Genomic DNA, 14,376 nt, shown 5'->3' on the forward strand with positions numbered 1-14,376 from the left:
ATTGTCCATAAAATTGTCACATAGTTATTGATAGTTTGGACATTTCTAAATGCAAGAGAACCAATACAGTAGAGGTTTTTCAGTGGTGAAGGGTAAGAAGACTTAGAGAAGAATAACAATTTAATTTCCATAGCTTGATTCCAAAGAATGGTTCATGCAAATAGAAACAGTATCAGGTCCTTTCCCTCAGCCTTTTGAGTCTTCAGCATTTCCAGGATGCATTGCTGTACTGAGGACAATTCTTATGGCGAGGATTCAGTAAGAATGTGCACAGTTAACAAGGACAGGCAACTTGGTGGCTTCCTAGTGTTTTGGACTACAGTTCCCATAATCTTATTGGCCATATTGGATGCGGCTGATAAGAATTGGAATCTAAATTTTCTAAAATATGCCAATTTGTATATCAGTTCTTTGGGAAATTTGAGTAGCCTATTTCATATGAAATAACATCATACAATATGAATGTAATGGTTTATCCAATTCAAGACACAGGCCTACTTTGCTCATTTGTACCTCAGCCTTTTAACTTTTAGTCAGCTTTTTTAATTTGTTAATGAAAGCTAGTCATCAGAGTTAAAAACATTTTTTTCTGCACTTTATGTTTATTTTATTCTTGTTTCAGGCTTTTGTTTCTTTTTGGAGCTTTCTTGTCTTAAAGTAATTCTAAGTTTTCCTTGGAAGTAAATTACTGAATTTTTTTCCCCAACTTTCTCTAACCTGATATTGGACAACAGATCCCATTCTCAGGCAGATAGACTATAATTCTCACCATCTCCAGGCTGTCATAAGTGGAGGGCACCAGGTTAGGAAGGCCAATTTATAAGATTCCACACATTCCTTTCTGAACAAAATTGTTCATTGCCAGGAAATGTCCATGCAAACTGTTTGCAAAGCCCTATAGAAATGTACAATGTTGAGCAAAATCCTAAAATCTATTAAGAACAAATTAGTGGAGTTTAGGGAAAGAGGGAGCATGACAGTTCACATACACTATTTGGGGAGCCACTGTGCTCTTCTGAAAGGAATATATGATGAAAACAGGGACTTTTTAGTGTGGGTAACAGTTGCATCTAGAGGTTTCATTACATAGCACTTAAAATTATGAAATTCTGAGGGAGAGTACCTCTACTTCATTTGTAGGAAATGTTAAGAGTATCAGAAACTTTAAAAGAGCAAAGATTGAGCAGCCTGCCTTTCCAGTTCACTTTAGTTCTTTAGAGTGTCAGGATCACACTTTATTGTGTAACTCTAGATGTAGAAAGTGGAAGTGTTTAAACAGGGACCAAAGACCAAAGCATCTGATTTCTATAAGAGACCAAGAGTTTGCAACAATCTGAAAGTAAATCATATGAACATCTGCTTTTCCCTCCTCAGAAAGAAAAAGAAAATAGCTCTATTATTAGCAATATAGTTGGCTGAGACGGAAAAAAAAAGGAAAGATAAAATGCTTTCGCAGTTAACTGTAAGAGGAATATTGACTGTGAACTACAACAACATTGGATAATCATCAGTCAAGTGTTCATAATTGTATATAAGCATACATAGACATTCTTTTAAACTGGTTTGCTTTATAAATGCTGAAAGGGGCCTAGCAAATAAACTGGTTATTTTAATATTTTACAGAGGACTGTACTCCCCTGAAGGACTTATTTTAAAATATTGCCCATGCTACAGAATGGTTTCTTGCCAGTCTTTCCTCTGTCAATTCTCAGCATAAGACTGTCTATATAAGGCATTTACATTGTTTGTATAATTATTTGAAAGCTCTTAATTGAATTCAGTGGACCATTGCCTACTGCCACAATCACTACTCTTCTTTTAATATTCAAATATTGAATTCAGACTAAAGAATATCAGATCAGGTAAGTGCAAAATAAACAAATGTGCATGCATTTTATTGAGTAGCATAGTATATAGTTTATAATTCCTTAATTATAAGCTATATACTAGCCTTAAAATTCTATTCCTGGTGCCTCTCCATTTTGTTGGCCTTGCACTAAAAGTAGTCAGTTGGATTAATTTATTAGTGATACTGCACTTTCATAAACATCTATACTGTGTTAAGCTGGCTAAGCACATTTTTCATATTTTAGATAATTCAGAAAAGAAAGAGTGGATTAGATATAGACATAATTATACTTACTCTTACTCTGGAATGGGGCTTGTGTGTTAGATTTAGACTAAGGTTGCTTAATTTAGCTGACACTGAAATCAGTAGGACACATTAGAAAAGGAGATACCTCTTCCAATTTTATTTGTGTTAATGTAATCTTTATTGGTTGTCAACACTGACTGATTAAGATGCAGTTACATAACTTGTTGGGCAAGTTTATCATATCACTTCTTGTGACCAAAAGAAGTCTGGCAGTGTACCAGGCTTTTTCAAAAGAGATCTTTCTGCTGCTAGAAGTTCAAATGCCTGTGATATGCTTATCTTATTAAGTAACTGAAGAGATTGCATTTTTTCCTCAAAGGCTATTTATTTGTAACTATTGCCAAGGTTATATGTCACATCTTGAAATCATGCATCAGTCTTACAGAAATGCTAATTGATTAGTATGCTAATCATAATAATAATAATAATAATAATAAAAATAACTGATTATTGATATTTCATTGTGAAATCCACTAGCTGTAAAAACATTGCATTCCAGCTAACTTTAGATAATTGGAATTAAAAGCCAAACTAGATAGACCTATATTTGGATTAACTGTTTTAACATTTTTAGTTAAAAATAGTCAAAGAGATTGTGGAGTGGATTAACTTCTACAGCTCACTAATTGTTGGAAGGAAACTTTGGACCTATAGGAAACATGGGCTAGTTGAACCAGAGAGAATTCTTACGTTTGGATATATGCAGAGAAGAAATAACAGAAGAAGTGAGGTACTAGTGTTTCCTATTGTATGAGAAAGCATAGAAGCGTAAATAGAAAACATTCTGTGGAAAACATGAATTTACTTCTCTTTATGTCACAGTCCTGATTCAGAACTTTCCATGATGATGGTTTTGTAATTATTGTTAACACTGAAAGATGGAGGTGTATTCTCATATTTCTGTTGAATCGAGTAGTGCTGTACCCAGAATATCCAAAGCATTTTGGATCTTTACTTTTGGTTTGGATCAACTGTGTATTTAAACTGGTAATAATTCAAGATTATGAAAGATTCTGTCCACTCTTAAAACTTACAAAATTACCAGTCTGATTGGTACAGTAATGGCTTTACTCTTTGAAGGAAAAAAAAGTGGCTTCTATCACTAGTGCATAAGTAAAACCATGTAGCAGAATCTGGCCGAGTCACTTTTATAGACTAAAATTAAGATTATTGTGAAGATATCAAAGGTTGGATGAGATATTTCTGAATTGTACAAAGATAAAAGTAATACCAGATGAGAGATCATCATCATATATTTTTGTTCCTTGACACTTCAGTACTCAACAATTTTCATGGTGTTTTCCTCCAGGAAAGGTTAACTGTTACTGTGTTTTCTTGTTCTCATTGCCAGAATATATTTTAAGGATACGTACAGGTAGTCCTTGCTTAATGACAGTAATTGGGACTGGAATTTCCATCACTAAGTGATGTCATAAAGCGTGATGTCACGTGATTGCATTGTTTAGTGACGGTATCCCACTAGTCCCAGTTGCCATCGTTAAGCAAAGACTCAGGTGACCACGACTTGCAACTTCCTGTTGGCTTCCAACAATCAAAGTCAGTGGGGAAGCCAGCAGGAATTTGCAAGTCCCGGGTGGCTCACAAGCAGGCCAACAGGCAGGTGAGTGGTATGGAGTATGGGCAGGGGGTGCTGTGGTGTGAGTGTTCCCAGGGGAGCTTTGGTGCTGCATGAGTGTGGCCGAGTGGGGGAGGGAGTGATGCGGTGCCCTGTGAGTGTAGGAAAGCAGGGAAGGAGGTGCTGTAGTGCGAGCATGGCTGGACATGCGCTACAGGGTGTGGGCAGGGGGATGCTGTGGGCAGGCATGTGCTATGGGATAATCCCAGGGATCTCATACTCGATAGTGGGCTCCTCGGGAGAAAAAACAGTGGGAGTGACAGAAGCAATTTGTGGCCTTCTCTGCAAGCTTCCCTATTGACTTTGCTTGTGGGAAACTGGCAGGGAAGGTTGCAAGTGGCAATCATGTGACCATAGGATGCTGCAACTGTCATAAGTGCAAGCCAGTTGCCAAGCGCCTGATTTGTGACCACGCGACCTCTGGGGTGCTGTGATGGCTGGAACTTCGAGGACCAGTCCTAAGTACCACTTGTTCAGCACCATTGCAACTTCAAATGGTTGCTGAACAAGTTGTCTTTAACCAAGGACTACCTGTATTTACTAATGAATATGTGTGAGTTATTCCTCCCCATACCAATAGAAAATTAAGAAGTAATGACATAGTCGGAATGGATGTTTCTGGAATTCATAAAATTTACAGTATGTTGATAAGTTAGTTGGGGAAGGTTTTCTGTAGCTGAGAGTAGACTTGAATCTGAATCTCCTAGTCTTAGTCCAACACCTTAACCATTAGACTATACTGGCTCTGCATGTATCCAGCAAAATAGACTTTGTCCCATGAAATCCTATGGAATTAATAAATCTCTGCATTTTTAAGGTGCCATTCAAATTCTTTATTGAACAGGGAGAGTCATAGATATCTCTTTGACACACAGTATATTTATCTCAGCTTCCTTTGGAAGTTTGAAAAAAGAAAATGGGAAAGAATTGCACATATAGTTTTTTTCATCCTAGCAAAATTTAAACTAGCAAAGAGTCTTAAACATTTGAAGGGCATGTTTAATATGTCTGCCATAACCACAATAAAATTGAAATTTTGCTAGTGCAAATTTCATGGTGATCATATACACATTTATCTTGTTTTAGTTAGTACAGATGAACTTAAATAGCTAGTTGATTTCTGCTAATAGGCAGATGGTATAGAAAAGAGAACTGGAGAGAGAGAGAGATGGAGATGGATGGATTATTTCTGGAATTTCTGTTATTTATACTGGGTTTCGTTATCCATGAAACTCTCCTAGTGGCTTAGCTCATAAAAAACTAGTCTAGTATGTGTAGCATGCACAACGTTTTTCAGGCCAAGGGCCATACTTAGCTTTTGAGTGTCATGTTAAGACCTGCATGCTGAAAAGGCAGGGCCAAGGCAGAGAAATGGGTGAGGTTAGGAGAAAAATTATATCTGATTTAATTTGATTTGAATTAAATTAAATTAAATTAATCAAATATAATATTATTACTTCCCATATATTTAATGAATTTCTCAGCACTGAATTATTTTAATGGCTTAGCTCTATCATCCACAATGCAGATAAGAGTTTATATCATATTATTGTAGGGAATACTTTGGATGGTTTTTTTCTCACTCTTTTGCTTGAATGAACGATTGTTCCTTAATTTTCTTTAAAGAAACTGAAGAAAGTTACAATTTAAAAAGCTTATTTGTACAGTTTTATGGCAAATCACATTTCTTGTAATCTTAGCTTTTTTCATAGTATATCAAAAGTCATACTTAATAATGGTACTTTATGTACTAACTAGTAAAACACTTTTAAATCAAGACAATGTAATGTATCTGAAAAACAATTATTACTAAAGACACATTGCAATTATATGCTTCTGATATATCAGATTTGTCTGTTGCATTAATTTGACATAAATTTTCAACAGCCCTGTTACTTTAAGTGAAATGTTGAGAATCACTCCAGCATGAACTGTAGGAAGCATGCATTTAAAAAAAAAAAATTGCTGTCATATTTATTATTTTCACGTATGTGCATATCACTATTGAATCTGAAAGAAACAGCTCTACAATAGGGTTGTTGTTTTGTTGTTCAGTCGTTAAGTTGTGTCCGACTCTTCGTGGCCCCATGAACCATATTGCACCAGGCCTTCCTGTCCTTCACTGCCTCCCTGAGTTTGCTCGGTTTCATGCTCATTGCTTCAGTGATGCTATCTAACCATCTCATCCTCTGCTGTCGTCTTCTCCTTTTGCCTTCAATCTTTCTCAGCATCAGGGTCTTTTCCAAAGAGTCCTCTCTTTGCACTACAATAGGGACTGGTGCATAAAAACTGGGCTTGATAATTGGGGCCTAATTGTATGGTTTCTTTTATTTGATATGGCTCCTAGAAATTTTCCTGGTTCCTAAGTTTTGTGAAGATCTTTAAACTCTCAGCTAATCATAACTTCATGTAACTGGATTTCCTGAATTTTTACTTAGAAATAAGTTTCATTATATCCAAAGGGATCTACTCTGAAATATTCTGAAGCCTCCAATCTATTCCCTGTTGGAATTCTGTGGTAAATCCTACAAAAGTTAGTGGGTTTTTCTTTTGCATAAAGATTCACAAGGATTAGAATGCTTATCATTTTACACAACGAACAAAATGTGATTCTTCTATTCAGTGGATTTCCATCTTTTTTTAACTAGCTTTTTTTGCTTAACTTTTTTTGCAGTATAAGTAACCATGTTGTGACATGTTTTTTTCTTCATAGCATGACTTTCAATAAAGTAATTATACTGTTCTGCCCTACATCATGAAATTATTCATAAACAACCAAAACATAAAGTCAAATGTAGAATAAAATATAATATCAATTTATTGTGAAACTGGAATCATTGTTCATTGTGGAAAATTATTTCATAACTTTTAAAAAGATGGACTTTGCATATTTAGGCATATCAGGGAAGGGATTGTATCCATAGTCTTTTAAAATTAATATATACTTTTAATACAAATGGAAAATAAAATACAGTTGCTACTGTATGAAACTATAAGATTCAAATAGAACAGGGTAAGAGATTGCAGAGGAATTAGGAAGCTCTTGATGAATAAAACTTTGATTTTATTTTGTATTCCAAAGCCAATACTAAATGGATTATATTTTTCTGAACCATTTTACCAGGAGTTGCTTTTAAATAAAATGATTCTTGTTGGGCTACGTAGAGCTTCAGCACTACCTTGGGACTAGTTTAGCCATCCTTCTGGCTTTCCTAGAGTAAGGACTTGTATTTTGTCAGCCTTTTAGTTTGATTTAGAAATGGAAATTTTGCAGCAAACAATACAGTTAAGTTGATATTTTCATATTTTTTTCCTTTTGAACCTTAAAAATAATACTGTGTTTCATATAGATTAAATATGTTTATAATGTCAAAAAGTAGGTTAGCATTCGGTTTAATTTATCACTAAGTATAAAGTATGATTTCAAATGCCTGGTTAGGCAAATGTGCAGATTCTGTTAATGTTAGTGGAACTGTGCACCCTACGTATTGATAATTTGTGTGCGGGGGGACAGAATTGGAGGACTGTTACATGGGGGAGGGGAAAGAGAAGGGAATGATATAATTACTTTAAGCCTGTTCCCTATTTTTACTGTTAGTTCTGCTTTGAATTATGGTGAGTTGTGTAGGACTATCTTTTCAATTAATTGCTGAAGGGTTTTTTGGCTCCTAATTCATGTTCTTTTACTGACAACTCTTCTGCTTCTGCTATGTGAATACCAAACTGCTCTGAAGCTACTTAGCCAAATGTTATATGTTTTATCTACATATATGTCACAAGTAGATTCACCAGTGCTCTTGGCCTGATCCCAAATTATTTTTCTATGAAAATACAGACATAAACCCTGTTTCTCACTGAATTGTTTAGTATCCAGTTTGACTTACAATCCAGTGATTTGGAAAACTCAAATAAATAACAGGTGGCTTGCTATATTGTTACAGCAGTAATTCCCTTGATTCAAAATAAAGAACTGATTATTGTATAAATTGGCAAATAAGAGGGCTTTTCTAGAAATTAGGAAATAGGAGAGTTTGCTTGATGCATTATTATGGAGTTCTTGGTACTCTTTGAGCTTGGTTGTTTGCTTGCAGACTTTCATTACTCAACTAGGTAACATCGTCAGTGCGGTGATGCCTGTTTATAGCTTGCCCTGCCAGTTTTGATAGGGGTGTGTGTTCCTCCTTGGTGGTTCCTTGATTAGGAAATTGTTTTTTGCCTGATTGTTTGTCTGGAGTTAATCCCTGCTTATCTGAATGTTGGCTTGCTGGAGGGGATATGTTCTAGTGTTTTTGTTTCCTTCCTAGATTTTTTATTTATGGGCCAAATACATAATTATTCTGTATATTACTATAGATACAAAATTAGTACAGGTTGTCCTCATTTAGCAACTGCCTTGGATAGCAACCGTTCGCAAGTATGACAGTAATAAACAGTAGTAAAAAAATTATTTTCTGACTAGTGGTGCATTTATGACAACAAAAGCCTTCAGGGTGAAACTGATTAAGGTCTGATCAGTTTTAGGCAGCAGCTGCAAGCTGGGGGAGGGTCCTAATCAACTAATTAAAGTCACAGAGCTGAGCTTGTTAACTTGGAGTTAGCACTTTTTAGGGATACACTGTGCTGCCCAGAAAAAAAGCTCTGCCCTCTGAGGGAGTAAAAAAAAAATGGGTAGGCACAGGACACTGTACTTTATCTGAATGAGACGGCAGCAACCAGTGATCTTCACAGGGTCTCTCTCCTAGTCATGTGGTTCACTTAGTGACCATGTTGCTTAGTGACAATTTCACTGAAACCAATTGCAGTCACTAAATCACTTCCTGTAATTCACTATGCACAGTAGGCACTTATATCAGTATAGATTGTATATCAGTATCCATTTGTTATGCAGTTGATTTAAGTCCACAAGGTTTATTGACTTTTAATTTCAATGTTGTATTTATTGGTGATTTAATTATATGTTTTTAAATGCTGACAAAGTTTTTTCTTTCTATTTTACTGTTACAAAAATATTTTTGGAAACATTTATTTTTTAATGTGGCTTTCATTTATTCATATTTTTTTAAATATCTGCACTCCAAATAGAGTCCTGCAAGTAGTGCTTCAAAACCTAATTATGCATGCCATGTCCCATTTGATAGATGCAATAATTATTATAGCAGGTGCAGTCTCTCTTCTCTCATCTTAAATTTGAAAGGAAACTATTGTGTTGCATGCTTTGTCAAGCTACTGATGTATCATAAACCTCAAAGTATCTATTTGTCTCTTCTGCTTCCCTTTTCAGAGATTTTAGATGCCATTACCTGAACTAATTACTTCTGTACAATTTCTGTAACTATATTCTATACTATTTTTGCGAGTGCATTATGTGTGAGCGTGAGATAGTTTTGCCTCTTGATGGGGTTGTGAGGGAACACACTATTAACTGTATGCAGAGAAGGTCCATAAGCTATTGCTCTATATACATAAGTACACAGTTGGTTTCTGATGCAATAAAATCAGCCAGAATGAGTGATCAGAGGACCTGCTCCTGCTGAGTTACGATACCACAGGATCTACATCAGCAACATTTTAAAACCTCTCTCTCGGTACTTGTCACCTCCTCTGTGCTGCTTCAAGGCATCTTGCCTGTGGCCAATTCATCAATTTAGTTTAAGCTTGACAATAAAGAACAACACAGAGCAGTATGGAATGAGAATGGACAAAATGTTGTACTGTTCCATGTTCCACTTTATACTTGACTGATTGGTATAGTTCTTTTTTTGCTGCTAAAGTACAGCAGCCTTAGAGGTTTGGGGCTGTTTTTTGTGTTTTCTCAAGGTTTGGGGGCTATTCTGCTTGTTTGTTTTTATAAGGGGAGGAAGTTGCAGATGTTGATATGATTTGCTTAACCTAAAAATAATATTGAAGAAAGAGAAAATGACCCGTATCATTATTTCTAGCAATACATTGTAACATTAGTGATCCTGTGATACCACAGGGCCCTACATTGATTGGGCAGTTTCTTTACTTATAATTTAATGAAGCTTTAATTGTTGAATACTACAGCAAAATATACTAAAAAGCCCAAGCAAATTTACTTGACTCAGACATAAAGAAGTGCCATTGATGAATAAGGACACTTATTCCTTGACTAGTTCCAGCCTGTCAAACAATTGCTAACTTGCATTGCTGAAATCTTCAAAAGAGAGCATCACACAGGCAGTAAACCCAGGCCTGCTATGAACTTCCTAGTAAGCAGTTTTTTGTTTTTCACTTTAATTTCAGAGATTGTGTTTGGCTTTTAAACATTCATAGTTACTTTAGTGAGGTTGAAAAGCAGGGAGAAAAATATAAACATTAAGTTAAAAAAAAAAAGTACCACAATGCTCATGTTTCCCAATTAAATAAATTGTATTGTATAATTAATGAAAGCCAATGGTAGGGGGTTTCAGTATTCTGAAATTTGGGTGTCTCATAAGTGCTCAAAAATGTAATGAAAAATAATGAAAAAATATGATCAGTATTAAATAATGCAATAACATAAAAAATGCAATATTTTTTTTTCTAAAGATGAAGCCTCCTTCCTCATGTCAGATTATTTTCTGGGGGTGGGAATGGGCAGGTGATAATTGATTATTCACAATAAAAATTATAATATTTATGCTTTATTACTTGCACATACACATGCTGACTTTATAAATCTATACATTATTGAAATTTAACATTAATTATATTTTGATAATGTGAGACCTTGCATGGTTCTTGCATATCATATGTCATAGAGAACTTGGGGCATACATGCTGAAATAAATCAGAAAGCCTCCCTAAAAGTTGCAAACTCTACAGAGAGCATTTGACAGCTCTCAAGAAATATTAGTTATTTAACTCATTTTTTTTTCTTTTACTATAATTAACACCTTTAGAATTTTCTCTAAGACAAGCATATATGTAACAGCTTAATAATAATGTGGAAGTATATTTGACTTAAGTATTATGACTGAAGATTCTGAGTTTGTCATTTCACAGCCTGGCCATTTGTCTAGATCATTGATATAGACTTTCTTAAAAATCTTCAGAAACTGCGTAAGTGTAAGTTGGGAGTGGTAGAGCATGAGGTGGAGCTAGGAAACAATAATTCATGCTCTAACACCATGCTAAAGTCAGGGGGTAGAGAAACTTCATCTCCCACCCTCACTGTGGTCAGTACTATTGGAAGAGAGGAGAGGTTTTCAGTAGATACTACATGGTTGATAATTGCAAGAAAAATGTCATCAGTATATGCATATATTGTAAACCTTTATTAATTATGTCTTTGTCATCTGTCCATTAATGCTATTTTTCAAGTAGTACCTGAGTTCTTGATTTCTTGATTCACTTTTAACTGAACCCTGAATGGTGTTACACAGAACACATTTCCTTTTCCATTATTTTTGTACATATATACTTTTAATTTTTTGTAGTGCTATTGTGTACAATTGGTAGGAAAGGCTAAAATGACCATTAGCAAAGAGATTGGTGTTTTAACAAACCATTTTAATGTGTTTTATATCAATAGCCAGCTCCTCCTTATAGATGAGGAATTATCCGAGACATCCATTAAAGAAGCTACTAAGAGACTGAGGTGCAAAGGCATAAACATCTGGCCCTTTGTGCCTTCGTACCTCAGTCTTTTGGTCGCTTCTGGTTTGCTGTTTTGTGTGTGTGTGTGTGTGTGTGTGTGTGTGTGTTGTAAAGCTGTATATTACTTTTTAATGGCCACAGTGAATTGCCTTGTTTTTGGCAATATAGCTAGCATGCATTGACAATTCTAATTTGGATACAGAATAGAGAGCATGTTTCTTTCAGTAGCACTCAGCAATATAATTTTTTAAAGAAAAACAAAATGAAGAAGCTAACTAAAATTGGTGCAGAGAAACTTCTAGTTAAGAATAATCAACTTCCTTTTTTCTTGCTAAGAGTCCCAGCTGACAATTCTAGCTGGCACACTCCAGTTCTAAATTGCTATTTCAGAGTTCCATCTTAGGAGAGCTTTCTAATGCAACTTGAGGTAATAATAGTATTTTAGCAGCATGGTAATCCCATTTAGATAATTTCTTAGACTCATGGCCGAGGATATTCAATAGAGTTCTTTCTCTGTAAGTTTGCAGTTTAGCTGTGGTGTCTGTCTGAAATCATGTAAATAAAGTAACATTATAGTCATAACATTTCGAAAACATCACTGAGTGAGCCAATTTAAAAGTACTGTATGTATCTAGTCCATGTGCTGACTGAAATAATTAGTATCCTGAGGGGTAAAATATTTCTTAAATTGTTCGTATTCTGAGATTAATTTCACTGTGTGAGATTTTGATAGAAGGAATTTTTCTGGGAAAAGTATATTGATCAGTATGTTGGTTGTCCAAAATTATTCACAAAGTCTGTTATGGTGTTCCCCCCCCGTCCCCCCCCCCCCCAGCTTTCATTACCATTTCTTTGCTAGGTAAGTTCTGAATCTAACTGGTGTCTGGATGGGGGACCCTGTATGTTAGCTTGAGTTACATCATGAAATGTAACTATAAACAATTTTCTACTGTTTTTTGGCTTTTTGTTACAATTCTAGAGATGGCATAACTTCTGTGCCCATCTGGGAGAAAATCTAGACTGCATCGTCTGTATAACCTAATCTTGAGAAAAGGTTTATCTGCTCATTATGTACCTCAGAATCTAAAGTAGTAATTTTGCATCTTATTTCAATACACTAGTAAGCAAGGGTTTTGTTTCAAGTGTGATGTGTACATAGTTCAAGCAAAGCTGCTAAGGCAAAGTGTCCTCTTGGGAATACTATGGTATGTTCCGATTTTGAAGAGGTTTCTCTCCTCCCCCCACCTCTGAATTAATGTTGATGGGGTTTTTTTCTCTCTTGAGTCAAACATAATCCTTTTTTCTTGCAGTTTCACACATAAATGTAATTATTTCCAATTCCATGACTCCTTGAAGATACCATGCTCTATTATTGATGATCTTCACTGATAAAGTTTAGAATATAATAGAACAGCAAACAAATTAGCAAACCCACCTTTATAACAGTAGTCAAGGACTAATGTTGAACTTGGTCCCTGTACTTTTTTATTTCTCATGTTTTAATGGACTGGATGTTTTTTATTCTGTTGTGTTTATTTTATTTGCTACCCAGAGTTCCACTAACTAGGTGGGCAGACATATACATTTGATAAATAAACAAACTCTATCTGGGAGATTATTTCCTTTTCTCATCTTTATCTTCCCCCACTCTGTTTTTCTTCTATAGGCATACAGGTGCCAAGCAGATCCAAATACTGTAGTAAATTCATAGTAACTATTTATTTGCCCTTTGAGGTCAGAGTGGGTTTCTGTTAAGATTTTAAAATCTGTCAGATAGTGGAAAAGATAGTTATAAATAAATGGTTTATAGATCAAAACTAGACATTCTGAATTGTGATGGAAACATACAGGAAACATAGTATCAAAAGAAAAGGAAATGCTTCTGTAATTGCATTTGTGTGGGATTTACTATTACACAAGCTTCTATCTTTGTTGATACACACACACACACGTCAAAGCAAGAATGCATGATTGCAAGATTCCTCAGTAACCTACACTTTTTTTCTTAATTTTCATTTCAGTCTTCCAAAGTCTGCCAACTGAGAACTGAAATAGTTGTCACTCTGTCTTGCTTTAAAGTACATTGGGAAGAGCAGTATTCCCATTTTTTTTTTTTTACCTTCAGCATCACCCCAGATGGTAGCCTTCTGTGAGACACAATCAATATAGGCTGCTAGTTGTCAGTCCCTGTCTTACAGTGTTAATTTTATAATGAATATGTTTACAGAAATTGAGCTATTTTTCATAAATATTGAAGTCTTATTAAAGCTAATCACTGTCATTTTTTTGTTTCCCCATTTAATTTACAGTGCTGGCCCCAAGGGTGATAACATCTATGAATGGAGATCAACTATTTTAGGACCTCCAGGTTCAGTATATGAAGGTGGTGTTTTCTTCCTTGACATCACATTTACACCAGAATATCCCTTCAAGCCTCCAAAGGTAAGAAATGCACCACATGTTCTCATTTGCTGCCAATATATCACTGTATACAATGCATTTTTTATATAGTATTCAGTATAATTTCATTCTCCTTAGTATTTCATATTTTTTACTTTCTGCAAATGTAGCTCCCTACCACATGGGTAAGTACCACAGGCATGACTGGAGCATATGCTATATTGATTGTGCAATGAGTTGTACTTTCAGAAATCTCTGCCTGGCATAGCTAAGGGTGGCCATTAAGATCATCATAGAATCATAGAGTTGGAAGGGACCTTCCAGTCCAACCCTCTACCCAAGGCAGGAATCCTCATAACATGCCAGACAAAGAGCTGTCCAACCTTTGCTTGAAAACCTCCAGTAATGGAGCACCCATGACTCCAGGAAGCAGACTGTTCCCCTGCTTAAAAGGTGTCATGCCCATGAAATTCCTCCTTATTTTGAGTTTGAATTCCCCTCTGTAAAGCTTCCGCTGACTGGTTCTTGCCATACCCTCAGGCAATATGGAAAATATAGCCACACCCTCTTCCCTGTGACAGCCCTT

The 14,376-nt window shown here is 35.5% G+C and overlaps 1 protein-coding gene across 3 annotated transcripts in view; it reads left to right on the forward strand.

The window, feature by feature from the left end:
• Positions 1–14,376, forward strand: part of UBE2E1 (ubiquitin conjugating enzyme E2 E1) — a 53,486-nt gene that overhangs the window by 23,549 nt on the left and 15,561 nt on the right. For all 3 annotated transcript variants that reach the window (XM_007421690.3, XM_007421691.3, XM_088150799.1), the window contains exon 4: positions 13,700–13,832. In XM_007421690.3, coding sequence (XP_007421752.1) covers positions 13,700–13,832 — 133 coding nt within the window. The remainder of the gene's footprint in view (positions 1–13,699; positions 13,833–14,376) is intronic.

Source organism: Python bivittatus, unplaced genomic scaffold (assembly GCF_059951505.1).
Source record: "Python bivittatus isolate LINGU-HERP-01145 unplaced genomic scaffold, Pbiv_v1 ctg000610_np1212, whole genome shotgun sequence".
Lineage (NCBI taxonomy): Eukaryota > Metazoa > Chordata > Lepidosauria > Squamata > Pythonidae > Python > Python bivittatus.